The sequence below is a fragment of the Ambystoma mexicanum genome, chromosome 6p (assembly GCF_040938575.1).
Source record: "Ambystoma mexicanum isolate Mex_15411 chromosome 6p, UKY_AmexF1_1, whole genome shotgun sequence".
Taxonomy (NCBI): domain Eukaryota; kingdom Metazoa; phylum Chordata; class Amphibia; order Caudata; family Ambystomatidae; genus Ambystoma; species Ambystoma mexicanum.
In genome coordinates this window covers 1,484,476,180-1,484,491,886 of record NC_090935.1, presented here as the reverse complement: position 1 = coordinate 1,484,491,886, position 15,707 = coordinate 1,484,476,180, and the positions used below count along the sequence as shown (strand labels likewise).

Here is a 15,707-nt window from a genome sequence, read left to right as displayed (position 1 = left end):
TTGTTTCCTGAGCCTTCTTTTATCCTCTCCCCCTTCTTCTTTCATTGCCACCCCCCTGATTTTCCAGGCCAATTAATGTCTGTCTTACTATCCCTGGAGGTGTTACAATCAGCACAATACATGTAAGGGGTCTAAGCCCCACCCATTTGTTGTGTGCGTGTCCGCCGATGGTTGTAAATGGCAGTCCTCTTTATTGAAGGTTTCCAGAGTCTGTAGGATTGCAGTCTTTGTCGAGGGGCCGCTCCACAGCTCTGTTATAGTTAAGTATTGTTTTAGTATGTAGCGGATTGCAGTTTGTGCCAGGGAGCCGCTCAGTGCTCTGTTACAGGTGAGCACAGTAATGGAGTGAATGGCAATGTTCAGCATAAGCCCTGACCATTTTTATGGCCAGATGTGCAATGTCACATTGTGGTTTCCTTGCATTGTGCATCAGGTTGGAGTGTACTGGTACAGGATCCCTCTCTGCAGGCTATTGTGGGTTGTTATCTCTTCGCTCCACCATTGGGGCTGCTGGTATTCATGGGTCTCTTAAACAGAGAGAAACGGGAGAGTTATGGGGGGATCAACATTCAAATTACTGTCATGCACACTGCACTTCTTTCCAAAGTCCTCAAAGTTCCAGGGAGATTGTACCACCTCCCTCTTTGCTGCCATAACAGATTCAACATGTTTCCAAACTCTGTTATTTATCCACTTCTAAGAATAGACTTTCCGGGGCCCTGTCCCTGGACAAATGCATTAATCAAGCTTTGTGAGCCGCCGGGTTGTTGATTGTAGCTATCAGTGAGAGCTAGAGAAGGTCCCTCAGTTAGGGTGACCAAACCCTAGACATCTGCCTTTCCTCAATCTGTACAGATTGCACTCTCGCTGACCATGTCTCATACCTCCTCCCACCATCTGGACCTGCTGAGGGCTGACCCGGCCCTCCAGAACCAGCCTATTCTGGATAAATAGGCCTTGATCTTACTTGCAGTCCTTCTTCATCTTAGATCTTCTCAGTTCCACCACTCCTTGTTTATCACTTTCATGTATCACCAGCATGACTTCTGAGTTGCTCCCAGACTCTGATATTCTCCCCTCTTCTTTACTGGGGACTCTGTCTCCTTTGTCCAATCTTTTCCTTGCCAACCTTTGGCGTCAGACCCCACCCTTCCCTAAGAGTGAACACCTACTTGTGCCCGCCCTCCTCAGATGTGTTCATCATCATTGCCATCACCTGCTTCCTTTTCACTCCTAATGTTAACTTTCTTTCCTCCTTGATATTATCACTTTCTTCTTTGCTCCCAATGTCACTATCTCCGTTCTCTAGAATCCTGATCGTATCTCCTCATTCTCCACCCCTGGTGTCACTGCCACATTCTTCACTCCTGATCTTAACACCTCCTTCTCTACCCCTTCCTCTAAAATCCTGATGTTAGCACTGTTAGAAGGTTTTTACTTGGGCATTATTTCAGGTAACTGGGCATATCCGCCTCATGTGGATCACAGGGTTTACTTCAAGTATACCTGGCTCTCTAAGGGTAGGGTGGAATAACAGCCTACGCCCAACTCTCAGGAGGTGAGCAAGGTGGTCACAAGGAACAGCAAACACTTTGATAAATGTACATTAGATTTGCCATACAATATTTTCTTCGGAAAATAGTACCTTTATATAGATAACACAAGAGGAAAATCATTACTGAACTGGTAAAAATAAACTTTGTAAGATCAATGTGTACAAAATACAACAATGATTCAAAGTCTATGAAAGTTTTTGGAATTGAAATGTCATTCATGGGAAAGAGGAAACTGTTAGGGGTAAGTAAGATCCTTTCTATAATTTTAGAAAGGAGGGAAAAAGCAAATGCATAGGACATCAATGGGATAAAGGTTTGCATAAAAACTGCGTTCCTTCAAAAAAAAGTCTGAACTTTGGGAAAGGTACAACAGTTGCAGTACTAATGTTCCAGTAACATCTGAGTGTTTCAAAGAAGGTAGCAGGCGCTCCTCTCCAGAAAGAACATGGCATGATAACCTGTTCTGAGATGAGAGTTTGAGAGTTTGCAGCACACTCTTTTTGCTCACTGTACCTTTCACAGATGGGAAATATCCATTGCATACAGTCTTTGTCCCTCCCACATGGGCAGTCCAGCACCGAAATGCTATGGCAATTCCTCTCTGAACAAGAGTACCAAAAGCAACCCCATAAATGTGTTTCAGCCTTGTTGGGCCTCATCAGTGAGGTGAAGCTTTGTCTCTCTGAGCACAGTGAGCAGGTGGTCCACGTCTGGTTGCCCCCAGGTAACTCAGGGTGACCAACCCCAAGTTCCTTGCAAACATTTCAAAGAAGGTAGCAGGCGCTCCTCTCCAGAAAGAACATGACATGATAACCTGTTCTGAGATGAGAGTTTGCAGCACACGCTTTTTACTCACTGTACCTTTCACAGATGGGAAATATCCATTTGCATATCAGTCTTTGTCCCACCCACATGGGCAGTCCAGCACCGAAATGCTATGGCAATTCCCTTCTGAACAAGAGTACAAAAAGCAACCCCATAAACGTGTTTCAGCCTTGTTGGGCCTCATCAGTGAGGTGAAGCTTTGTCTCTCTGAGCACAGTGAGCAGGGAGTCCACGTCTGGTTGCCCCCAGGTAACTCATGGTGAACAACCCCAAGTTCCTTGCAAACATTTCAAAGAAGGTAGCATGTGCTCCTCTCCAGAAAGAACATGACATGATAACCTGTTCTGAGATGAGAGTTTGCAGCACACGCTTTTTGCTCACTGTACCTTTCACAGGTGAGAAATATCCATTTGCATATCAGTCTTTGTCTCGCCCACATGGGCAGTCCAGCACCGAAATGCTATGGCAATTCCTCTCTGAACAACAGTACCAAAAGCAACCCCATACGTGTGGTTCAGCCTTGTTGGGCCTCATCAGTGAGGTGAAGCTGTGCCTCTCTGTGCACAGTGAGCAGGGAGTCCACTTCTGGTTGCCCCCAGCTAACTCAGGGTGACCAACCCCAAGTTCCTTGCAAACATTTCAAAGAAGGTAGCAGGCGCTCCTCTCCAGAAGGAACATGGCATGATAACCTGTTCTGAGATGAGAGTTTGCAGCACACGCTTTTTACTCACTGTACCTTTCACAGATGGGAAATATCCATTTGCATATCAGTCTTTGTCCCGCCCACATGGGCAGTCCAGCACCGAAATGCTATGGCAATTCCCTTCTGAACAAGAGTACCAAAAGCAACCCCATAAATGTGTTTCAGCCTTGTTGGGCCTCATCAGTGAGGTGAAGCTTTGTCTCTCTGAGCACAGTGAGCAGGGAGTCCACGTCTGGTTGCCCCCACGTAACTCAGGGTGAACAACCCCAAGTTCCTTGCAAACATTTCAAAGAAGGTAGCATGTGCTCCTCTCCAGAAAGAACATGACATGATAACCTGTTCTGAGATGAGAGTTTGCAGCACACGCTTTTTGCTCACTGTACCTTTCACAGGTGGGAAATATCCATTTGCATATCAGTCTTTGTCCCGCCCACATGGGCAGTCCAGCACCGAAATGCTATGGCAATTCCTCTCTGAACAACAGTACCAAAAGCAACCCCATACGTGTGGTTCAGCCTTGTTGGGCCTCATCAGTGAGGTGAAGCTGTGCCTCTCTGAGCACAGTGAGCAGGGAGTCCACTTCTGGTTGCCCCCAGCTAACTCAGGGTGACCAACCCCAAGTTCCTTGCAAACATTTCAAAGAAGGTAGCAGGCGCTCCTCTCCAGAAAGAACATGGCGTGATAACCTGTTCTGAGATGAGAGTTTGCAGCACACGCTTTTTGCTCACTGTACCTTTCACAGATGGGAAATAACCATTTGCATTTCAGTCTTTGTCCCGCCCACATGGGCAGTCCAGCACCGAAATGCAATGGCAATTCCTCTCTGAACAAGAGTACCAACAGCAACCCCAGACACGTGTTGTCAGACCTTTTGAACAAACAGGGGACCCGAAATGAGGACCAAGATGAAGAAGCCCTCCAGTAATGCCCAAAAAAGCAAAGACGGGTCCCCAAAGCAAGGAGCCCGTCCAGTCCAGGTGCTGTGCGTGATTCCAAACTGAATGTTTCGATAGTACATGAGTGCAGAGAGGAAAAGTCGTCCATTGGGATAGCAGATTATTGAAGATTCTCCGCCAACAAAACCACTTATCTGAGCCGGCAGCTCAATAGCAGGCGTGGGGTCTTCAGAGTAGCGGATAGCTTTTACTGGAGATGCTCAGTTCCATCATGGTCAATGGGCTTAAAAGCAGTATTCCAGCAATGGGGTAGCCATCAGGTGTCACCATGGAAGGAAGCTTATTGATAAGTCATCCTCAGGACCACATCGGAGAGGACCCAGCAACCAAGGCATCTTCAGATTTTAGGTTTGCTGATGTGGTCAGGCAACAGCTATCTGGTTCCTTGGTGCACTTCGATAAGGGTGCAGAGCTTCAGTCCCCTTCCCTGAGCAGGAGGCCTTGCAGTGGGGCAAGGAGAGTGGGTAAGGGGTATTTTGTTGACACAGAGGGATGGGAGTGTCCTAAGTCTCCAACCATACACCAACCGACGTTTAAACATTTGACAGCCTGCCGAAGCGTGGTCACCAACTCAGGCATCCCCAAGCCTTCAGGAAAAAGGAGTCATACACACACAATCAAACCCATATTCTCTCCAGACAGGCACCTACAAATGCCAGTCACAACTAGTTCAGGTTTCTGCAACCCCCAATTCCATGTATGGCCATCCCCGCACACAGGCAAAGGCACAAGGTATAGTTATGTGACCCAGCAGGACTTTGAGGTGAACAAAAACAATCTCCTTTTTTGGTACTTGGCCTAGTGGGTCAAAGATTACACAGCTAGACAAAATGGTTCAACATGGTGGAAGCCATTTTGCATAATAGTCAGCTGCCAACAGCCTAGCCACATGCAGAACGGAGAATGAATCCATCCTGAGACAGTGTGGGGCACTGTGAGAGTGCCCTAACTTTAAGACCCTTAATGACTTTTAAAGCACAGCACAAACATGCAGAACCACTCCCTCAGAGAGGCTTTAGATTAAGCCTGGCTGGTAGTAAAATGGGAGTAATAAACCAGACAATCTAGCAAAATAAGAGCCCACCACAACAGGTAAAAGCAAGACTTGCCATGCTTCTTCTCTACTCCTGATGTTAACATATCCTTTTCTATTACAGGTGTCACAATCTTCATTGTTACAATCCACTCCTCCCTCACCTCTTCAGTGTTCATCACCGCCTCCAGCTCTCCTATGCCACCACATCTCCAGTCTCCTCCGCTCATGTTGTTTCTTTCACTTGCACCACCTCCCAGCCCTGAGCCTTCAACAAACCTGAGCCTCCTGCACCTGCCTTCACAGAATAACGTTGTATGGCGGTATTTATAATATGTTCCCTCATCCCCTTCAGTGGGTCTTTCACTGAGGGCCTTAACTTGTAAAGGGTAATGTATTGAAGGTGGGGAACAGCTGGGCTCTTTGGGTTTACCTGGGCTTATCTGGGCTCAGTGTGTGAGTCCAAGTGCAGATCTGCTTGGTCACCATCTTGAATTTACACATTCTTGTGTGTCGTGGGTCGCTTCGAAAACCTCACCAAGAAATTACAAAAGTAGTCAAAAAGAAGTGTACACCGGTGCAAGGAGTAACACAGATTTATTCAGGTTCCCAGATGCAGTGGGACAGCAGATACAACCAGAACGTGGAACAGAACTGCATGAAAAGATGCTGTCAAAGAAACGCCCCAAAGTTAGAATTTTGATACAATGCAAAGTCATTAGTATTCGTGATCGTGTGACATGAAGAAATCTCCCCACACAAAGCTGATTGACATTCGCACATTGGACCCCTATAGGAAAGCATACATTTCATGCAATAATTGGGTCCACGATCATTCCTACACCGCCCTCAATTACGACATGTGATGTCACAATCCACCCCCAATTCCCACATCACAAAGTTCATTCATTGAAACATTTGAGACAACCATCTGAACATTATTCAACTGCCCTGGATGCCTCATCCTGGTTCTCATGGGAAGAGCTAACCACTATGTCACCGTCAGAGCCTTGAACCAAGGACGCACTGTTACAAAGATTTTGCATATCAGGGACACTCTAACCCTTTTCCCAGGCAAAATGTAGTACAGGACAATTTGAAACCACTGTGTTTCTTTTCGGCTTCATTAGAAAATCACATTTTGCAAATGATTTTGAATTATAAAAGGGTCAAGCTTTCATTGTTTGCTAAACCTGTGAGCTCTAATCTATGACCTCAAAAAATAACAACCTTGTTTACTTCATACACTGCTAGTCTGGGATTGTGGAAACTACAATGCATTACCAGTCTCTGCGGCTCTGTTGTCCATTAAAAAGCTAACACACATTTTCTGCAAAAGCAAGCTTTTAAGGCCTACTTACTGCATTTCACCCTACCACTAGTTTTAATTATACTTACCAGTGCCACTGTGTTTCTATATTAGTTGTGTTATAGTTTTCATATCAGAACCATGGATAAGGGGTTCTATGTCATTTCATTGCCGTTAATTTCAACGCCTGGCATTTAAACATGTACATTATAATGAAAATGTTCATCAAATTATTTATTTAGTTTGGGGGGTTAGCCCCCAGATCCCTCCTTCCCCAGCTATTTTTACCTATTCCCTATCCCCAAAACCCGTTTCTGCCCTTTGACACCACCCCCTAAAAAAGAGGATGAACATTTTCGTTATAATGTGCACGTTTAAATGCCAGGCTTTGAAAGTACCAGCGATGAAAGGACATTGTACCGGATGAGGAGCCCTCTCCCCTTTTACAGTGCTACTCTTGCAGCTGAAAAGTGTGTTCTATTTTAATGCGTTGAACATGCATCTTTAATATATTATTCCCCCTTTTATTAATTTATTAATCACTAAATATGGGCCTCCCATTACTTTTTAGCAACTTCATCTTTATGTATCCATATTTTCACTAGTCTTGTCATGTCTCCCCCAACCTCTTCTCAGCCATTTAAGTCTTCCCCCACCCATACCCACCCTGTCCCATCCTTTATCCTTTAAACATTGAATCCAGAATTCCTTGTCATTTTTAAGTCAGCAGGCTGTGCTCAGTGTGTGAGACCAAGCGCAGATCTGCTTGGTCACCATCTTGAATTTTACACATGCTTGTATGACCATCCATGCATCTACTTGCACCGGGTTGGGGCCTGTGGTGTTTCCAGTTTGTGAATTCAGAGCTGGAAAAACTTAAAGTTTTCTAGCTCCTCTAAATGATTTGTGATGCTGGTCAGGCGGGAATATAGACACAATATTTCCCTGGCACGAGATTCTCTCACACTGGCAAAGCAACTTCTCTTTCTAGATCAGTTTGCCAGTGTTTGGTAAATGACAATCTTGAAAGACGGTGCTTGCGGGACTACAGATTCATAGTGAATTCCATGGACCACTACACTGTTTTCTTCTGCAGTGCTGCATGAGCTGGCAACTGTATCTTGACCCACGCTAGCTTCACCTGGGGCAAGGAGGAGGTTTCCCTCAAAAGCAAATAATTGAGTATCAATGTCGTATATTTGGTATGGCCTTGGAGAGCTTTGTGCTTTGTGCTCTCTCACCGGCAGAGTGGAGTTCATTGCACTAAATTGCTGGTTATTTTGAAGGCTCTAGCTATAGATTAAACTTTTAGGGTCGGTTTTCCCTGATGTTCTAGTGGCCTGAGGTTGAAATGGGACCATGGTATTGGCATACAACAAGGCCATGTGAATGTCCTCTGCCAGGTGTTGGGGACAAAGCCAAGGTGCAGAAAACCCTGAGGTGACTAGGTGCACAACTGAATCAATCAATGAAATTAAGGAAGGTTCAAAATGTTCAATCTTTAAATGATTTTCAGGTGCAGCAGGGTAACGTTCCCTTACCCTACAGGACCTCAGAGAAACAATGACAAAAATAAACCTGTTGTTTCCAACAGGTAACTCATGGTGCACTCATGTGGGAGTAATCCTGATAGTGTTCAAAAGGTAAATATAAATAACACCAACAAGATGTACAAATAATTCTTGATTCCAGCAAGATATTTTCTCATGTTCAAAAGAACGAAATTAAGTTTAATAAAACAAAAACAAGTTCAATTTAAATAGAAACAGACCGGTTCATGTGTTAAGTATTACAATAAAAGTGAAAAATATGCAGTTTTACGGAACATCTTTCTGAAAAACTTCAGTGTACATTCATGTAATAAAAACACCTTCAGGTAAATTGCAGTCATTCACTTTTAAGGACAGGAATGTCAAAAAACAGATGGTTTTGCAGTTAAACCAGAAGTGTACAGTCCTAATGCTGTTAAATGTTGACACTTTGCATTTGCCAACACGTTTTGGATCAGATGTCCGTTTTCAAGGCTGTTTTGCTGCTTTTTATAAATTCTTTATATCTAAAAGGCACGATGACCAATTATTAAGATATAGGACCTCATTAACAATAATTTCCAACTAATGATACAGTAATCTCAATCACTAACCTCTGAGATGGAACTCCCATCAAGCGAGTAAAGACCTGAAGCCAAAAAAAAAAAAAAAAAGGCAAATACGTCTTTTGGAAAACATTGTGTAAAACTTAGCCAGAAACCATAAGGATGCACTCACCCACATATGTAAATTGTCATGTTGCAGTGATGCTGATAAGATATTTAAAAGAAATGCTCTCTGATAACTGTAAAAAAACATATGAAGGTCAGTAAGTGTACCCTCTCCAACATCATACCATTAAGGTTCCCCATGTAACAACACTTACCTATGTTTCCTCATGAAATCCAATGGATCGTGGGGCAACAGACCGGAGAAACCAGTTGGGTGCCCTGCGTCTGTATTATAAAGAAATGTAGCCAAATGCACCCACGTATGGTTGAACAGGGCAGCGCGGTCGCACACGGCGGCCATCTTGGACTATCTAGTTTGCTATACCGAACAATCAAATATTCACAGGATATTCACAAAACCGTAAAAAACAGCGAGTTTTCACTTATAATAAAATGGGATTAGCTGTAGCGGTCGAAAACACAAATAGCTGCCAATTAAAACCACTAGCTCGAAAGTACTGTAATCTGCACTAGTTCATTGTGCTGATGACATATAACAAGACAGCACCCAATCCGCTGTCAGTGTGTGTAAAAAAGCTATGTAGAAAGTGGTGCAATCCGTCAGACAAGTCCCTCAGGGCAGTGGCATAACACAAAATGTGGGGGCCCCCCTGCGAGCCATGCTGGGGGGGCCCCCCAACTCGGCAACAAATCCCGGGTCGCGCCACACTCTGGGCCGGCCTAAATTGTCACGCTTGTTCAATACGCATGAACGTGCTGCTGAAGGGGTATGCCGCAAACTGCACAAGGAGAAAGACATAAATATGTGTTTTGATGCAATATACAGAACACTTTCTGAGATAAATTGGCTATAAAGCCAGCGTTTGCAATTGTTTTGTAGGGTAACATAATCTAATACATGCAAGTCACTAACAGTGAACAGGAAAATTAATGCTTTGCTATTAAAAATGCCATGCCACAATGAAAACATGTCCAACTGGCTGCACAATGTAGACCAGTGTAAACACATAATAACATTACAGTAAAGCATGCCAGGCCACATTTAGACATACCTAGAATGGTTTCACCAAAATGCCAGTCGAAGCAATAACACTCATCAAGAAGAGAGCACACATTAAAGCCTGCGTCTCCGCGGCCTCTAACAACACGGCCAAACTCTTTAAAATCTGCAAGGAACTGGTCAATACTGTTGCGGTCTATACCTCTCCTGTTCCATCCCAGGCCCTCTATACAGCTCTGGCCTCTCACTTCTCTGCTAAATCTCAGGACATCCTGTCCCCTATCTCTTCTTCCTCTCTCGGCCCCCTTTGGCCATCTCTACCTCTCCTCCTCCTTTTTCCTCTTTCTCTCTGACAATACCTGACGAGGTTTCTAGACAAGTCCGATCTATGAAAGTGTCGTCCAAACTGGTGCTCTCCTGCTCCTCCAGAACCGTCAAGGACCATATTGACACCCTCACTCCAGCCTTGGCCGATTCCTGTAATCACTCTTTCGCCACTGGAACGTTGCCCTCTTCCCTTAAGCACTATTTTGTGCACCCACTCCTCAAGAAGCTGTCTACTGATCCTACCTGCCCGGCAAACTATCGCCCAATCTCCATCACCCCTTTCCTGGACAAACTCTTGGAAAAGCTTGCCATCTCCCAGCTTACTCTCCATACTGAATCTTTTGGTTGTCTCCATGACCATCAGTCTGGCTTCAGAGCTGCCAGAGGCATGGAAACTGCTCTCCTGAACATCCGTGAAGATCGGCTCTCTAACCTTGATTCCAGCATTCCTTCTGTCTGCTTTCGACAGGGTCAACGTCGCCATCCTGATCAATCGATACCGTGAGAACCTGGGCATCACAGATCAGACCCTGGAGTGACTGACCTTCTTTCCACTTGGACCGCCCCTACCCTCCAAGGTCCATCTTGGTCCTATTCTCTCAGCTGCCTCTCTCTACCTGTGGCATTCCCCAGGGATCTATCCTCTCACCCTGGTTGTTCAACCTCTACTTGGCCACTTTGGCCACCCTGATCTCTACCTTCTCCTCTAACTCTCAGTGTTATACTGATGACTCAGCTTTCCTTCAGGCTCCCCTCAGTCTCCTCTCCTTTCTCGCTCATTCCTGACTGTCTATCCATGATTCAGGATTGGTGCGCCTCCAACAATCTCTGGCTTAATGCTAGAAAGACGGAGATCCTTCTCATTGGGACCCCTGTCCCTGCGTTTCCTCTCTCACTATGGCCACCCGCCTTGGGCCCTCTTCCTTCACGTTCCTGCGAGGCAAAAAACCTTGGTGTCATCTTCATCTGCCTTACTCTATTCTCCATCATCTGCAACTAATCCAGAACAAGACTGCAAGATTTACGCTTGGCCTCAAGCCCTGGGATTGTATCTCTCCGGCCCTGAAATCTCTCCAATGGCTCCCGGTAGCTGAAAGGATCAAGTTCAAGAACCTTTGCATTGTCCACAAGGCTTTCTGGGGCCAGGGCACGCACTAAATCCAACGCTCTCTTCCAAAATACCTTCTTTCTCTAGCCCTTCGCTCAGCTACCTCCAACTCTCTAAGGCTTTGACGCTTCTCCAGGCAGAGGGTGGGGGTAGATCTCTCTCCTCTGCTGGTGCCTCCCTCTGGAATGGCCTCCCTTCCCCTCTCAAACTTGAGCCAGACAACCTGAAGTTTCGGAAGCAGCTTAAAACTTTCCTCTTCTCCTCTGCTTTCTCTCTCTCTCCCTCCCCTGCTGACCTACCTGTCTGCTGTACCGATTGGTTGCTTGGCTACCCTCAGAGTCTCTCTGAGTCCAACCTCTTTCTTGATCGGTCACCCTTGCACTGCCTCCGGGCCTACCATGCACTTATGGGCTGTAACTGTAACTGTAACCCTGCAGTCCCTTGTTACCCTTGCACAACCGATAGCCACTCTGCCCTGGCTGCACTTACTCAGAGCATTGCTGCCCTGTTTTCCCCTCCCCTCTCCATTGCACTTCCCCCCTCTCTTTCCCCTTGCACTTCTCGTTCTCACAATGACACAAGACCTAGTGAGATCATTTGTCTTGTCCTCCCTCTATCTCCCCTCCCTTGTCTTGTCGCGCATAGAAACACTTGTGTACAGGCGCGTTATAAATTACTTGTATCATATTATATCATTTTATCACAGATGCCCAGAAAAATATACAATGCCGCAGTAAGAAATGGCTAGACTGGCAGCACCCAAATGCCAATCTAGCAGGTAATTACACTTAGCAGGACTGCTTTATCAGAAATGCCCAGTTAAAAGAAAGTCATACCTAACTGAGGAATGACTAGACTGGCTGCACCAAAATGCCTCTCTAGCCACTAATACCACATATTATGCCTTCTTAGCCTAGACATGGACAACCATTATGATTTATCACACAATCCCGCCCCCCACCCATCCCTAATCCCTCCCACCCCTTACCCAACCTCTAAGGGGTGGGGGGGAACCCTCAAAACTTTCTTTTTGTAGTTACTCTGCCTTCATAAAGAAATGATTTCTGTTAACAGAAATTATTTCTTTATGAAGGCAGAGTGAATTCCAAAGGAAACTTTTTTTATTTGTTTTAGAAAAAAATATATATATTTTTTTTAAGTGGGCCCCCTCCCATGACGTGCTGGCGGGGCCCCCCGCACGGCGGGGGCTGCAGGGGCACCTGTTACGCCAGTGCCTCAGGGCTCTTTAGACATTCTAAATTGCGGCGGGCGCCATATTAAAGATGCTAGTCATTTGTCCCAGGCTGAATGAGAACATGTTTATTGACTATTCAGACACCACACTAGTGATGAGGCGGACAGTGTATGTGTAATGAAAATATCCCCATTTTCCATTGGGGATCTTGAGTGATTTCTTAATTTCTTCTAAAGTGCAAATGAGCGTTGCTGAGCTTCCAATAGTTGGTATTTCTCCTTCACGCCTAAATCAGGCCCTAAGTGTTCTTTGCACACATGAAGCTTACCTCTGTCTAGTCTCTTTAATCTTTCTTATATACTCTACTCTATTGGAAGAGGCATATTCATGTGGTGTCACTCTTTGCTGTAGGGGAACACCATCAACTTCTCCAGTTCCAGAAAATTGCTTTTTTTCTTGTCAACACTGACCAATATTTTTGTGGTTAAAACAGTTATCTGTATTGTACTTCCAAAATTTCGGAATCTTGTTCATAGATCAAATAATTGTTTCCTCTTCTTATCAGTCTTGCTTGAGAAGCCTACTTTTTGCACTGCCCTATTAGTTACCTTGCATTTTGGCACGTGCTGTAGTTTCTGATTCCGTTTTCTATGTCGATGACCATCACGCCATCAACAATGAAACAGGGTTGGGAGAATCTGCACTACACCGAACCGCAATGTAAGTTTCTTTGTATTAAATTTTCCTTTGTCTATATTGCCTGCTGTTAGGGAGAATTCTCTGTTTAGGCTGAATTTCCTAACCTAGTGAGTCCCCCAGCAGCTTTGCTGGATTTCTGGAGTTTGTTTTTTTCCATCCTTCCAAGAGTGAGACTCTTTTTCTCCCACTCTTGGACATGAATGTGTGTAATTCCTTTGGATGTCAATGTGTTCTATGGGCTATGGGGTCTTTTACCCCATAGGGTCTCATATGTTTTTCTATGTGTTTTACACCGCACCCTCCGTGCCGTAACACTGGGACGTCCTAGCGGACCCCCACCATAGACTCCATACCCGGGGACTGACTACTGTCTCCCCGGGCATGTAAAGTCACCATTGGCTTTACTAGACCCAAATTTACTAACAGAACTAGTACAAACCATCCTATTGTGGACGTACTAGTAGGGGTAATTCGATTACTCCTGGGTCTGTTATTCGAAGGGGCACTGTCCCGTCCCCCCTCGTCGAGTTTTGGCTGGTGGCAGTGGAAACTACTTGTTATATTCGACCTCGAATATAACTCTATGGGTTTCTTCCCATTGTTGGAGGGTAACACTTTTTCTCGTTAAATCTCTAACATACCACCGGTTTATTTATCTTAAATAAATCTATCGGCTGGTATATTCTGCCAGAACTCGGTTTTTAAAATGGCGTCTGTGTTCGTCTCTGTGACTCCTAAACCAAAGGTTGAGCCCTTTGTTCCACTTTTGTCTCTTCCCCTGACTGGTGGGAACAACCAGTCCCCTTTGCCTTTTCTTCGTTCCAGGAGGTAGTGGTCGAATTGCCATGCAGAGCACCCCGGCAACCGGATAGCCACTACCCCTGTACCGCAACCAAAAGGTGGTGCCTTGTGACGGAGCACTCCGCGGCTGGTCTCTTCCCTGGTGGTGCAACGATCCTCAACTTTCCTTCGACGACGAGATCCTCTCTTCTCTTGGCAAAGACCCGACGTGCATCCACCACCAGGAACAACTGCCCCCGCCGGAGCTGACTCTCCACAAACAAGGTACAGTGACCGCCTGGCTTCCCTTGTGTCAGTTAGTGAGAGGTGACTGAATCCTCGCCTCTCCATTGGGTTGCCTCCAAGCTTTCTTAACTTTCTGTTCTGAACTGGTCCAATCTTTCTATAACAATTTGCGACAAAGACTCGAAGTGCATTTCCACTGTGATACTTTTTGGGACACATCGCCTTGCCTCTCTCCGAGTGGGCCTGGCCTCTGAACTTTGAGATCTACAGTAAACCCTGCCTTACTTGCCTTGCATTTGTTCGTAAAAGTGTTGGTACCGAGTTGATTTCATACCCTGCCTTTTCTCTCCCGTCCTAACGAATACTAGAGTGCCATCTAGGTTAAAGCATTCACCTCTGTCTGCAAATAAGTGGTGCCGTTGAACCTAGACTTGTCGAACTATTGTTAGGGGGATTGATTTTCTGATAGTAATTGTGAATGGAGTTGTTTACCGTGATAGTGCCAGTGTGTTTTCATAGATGTGTTTTATATAAATAAATAACTATATATCTTTACACCAAAGCCTTGTTCCGTGTTTGCTTGTTCTGCTGTGTAAACTGCCCTATTTTGTATACTCCACATACTGCCTAACTCTTCTTGAGGGAAGTCTGACTGCTCAGCCACAGCTACCAAGTGAATCTGTGTGGTACAGACTGCTACCAAGTGGGTTTACTGCCAAACACCTGTAGTCCTAAATCTTTTGCAGTGGTCCCAGAGGGAACTGCACAGGTTTCCGCCTAACACCTGCGTGTAGTTAGTTACTCGTGGGTGCTAACCAGAGAATTCAGCCTGCGTTCTGAGCTTCCTAATTTGCCAGTGCCCCCGCCAATGCTGCTAATTATATTTACGTTCACCTCTTTGTGTGGAAGTTATCTATTTGTTCCTACTCACTTCCTGTTGGAGGTGCATTCCTTTATTTATACACTGTTTTAGATATTATTCATGTGTACCTTCTATATTGCGTATACACATTAAACACTCTTTTTAGTTAACTTTTTTGTGTGTAATTATGCATTTATTTTTCCTGCTGTTCACTTTGGGCCCAATTCATGGAAAAGGGTGAATTTATCCTGCAACATCCGTGCGCTGAGAACACCAATGCAAAGCCTGCACGCAGAATTTATTTTGCGTGCTACGCGTATTCATGGAATTGTTTGCACATAGTAACTGTATATGAAAGTCCCGGCTGCAATGCCACCGACACACACTCATGCAAATCAAAAACAGCCATAAACAGCCACCTTTGTGTGCTAACCAGGCGTGCTTACATGCACCCTCAAAACAGTGCATGGGGTGCCCCGCAAGCATGCCTGCAGCTCAAGGACCCTGTGCAGGCTCCCCCGTAACTGTTACTGGCACCCCAACAACATGCATTCGATTTATCTTAACTCATGTAAAACTGGGAAAATCTGATTGCGAACCCCCATAAATCAGCCCAGCACCCCACTACTCAGCGTACGCACATTCCTGAGTCCGATCGGAAAGCTGTACGTGTGCACGCACCGATATATCTGACATGCAAACTCAGCTCTGCGCTCCAAATTTTATGCGCAAGTGTCCTTACAACTGCCTTCAGGTAGCAGAGATATCAAGGTATTTGCATAGGCATTTCTCAAGCCAGAGGTTGCGCCGTCACATCCATGAATATGCTTTGCCATGCGCATTTGTGGGCGTGCTATGGTCTGCTTGCGGTTCATCCCTCATAATGC

General features: G+C 45.3%; 1 protein-coding gene across 2 annotated transcripts in view; it reads right to left on the bottom strand.

Annotated features, from left to right (window-relative positions):
* The window catches only part of LOC138511073 (coiled-coil domain-containing protein 158-like), a 1,302,957-nt gene that overhangs the window by 363,957 nt on the left and 923,293 nt on the right, over window positions 1-15,707 (bottom strand). The window contains exon 10 of one of the 2 annotated variants that reach the window (XM_069626573.1): window positions 8,523-8,560. The exons of the other annotated variant lie outside the window; for it this stretch is intronic. Within the exon in view, the coding sequence (XP_069482674.1) occupies window positions 8,545-8,560 (16 nt within the window). The 3' untranslated portion in view covers window positions 8,523-8,544. Of the gene's footprint in view, window positions 1-8,522; window positions 8,561-15,707 lie in introns of those variants that run through there. 2 annotated transcript variants of the gene reach the window in all.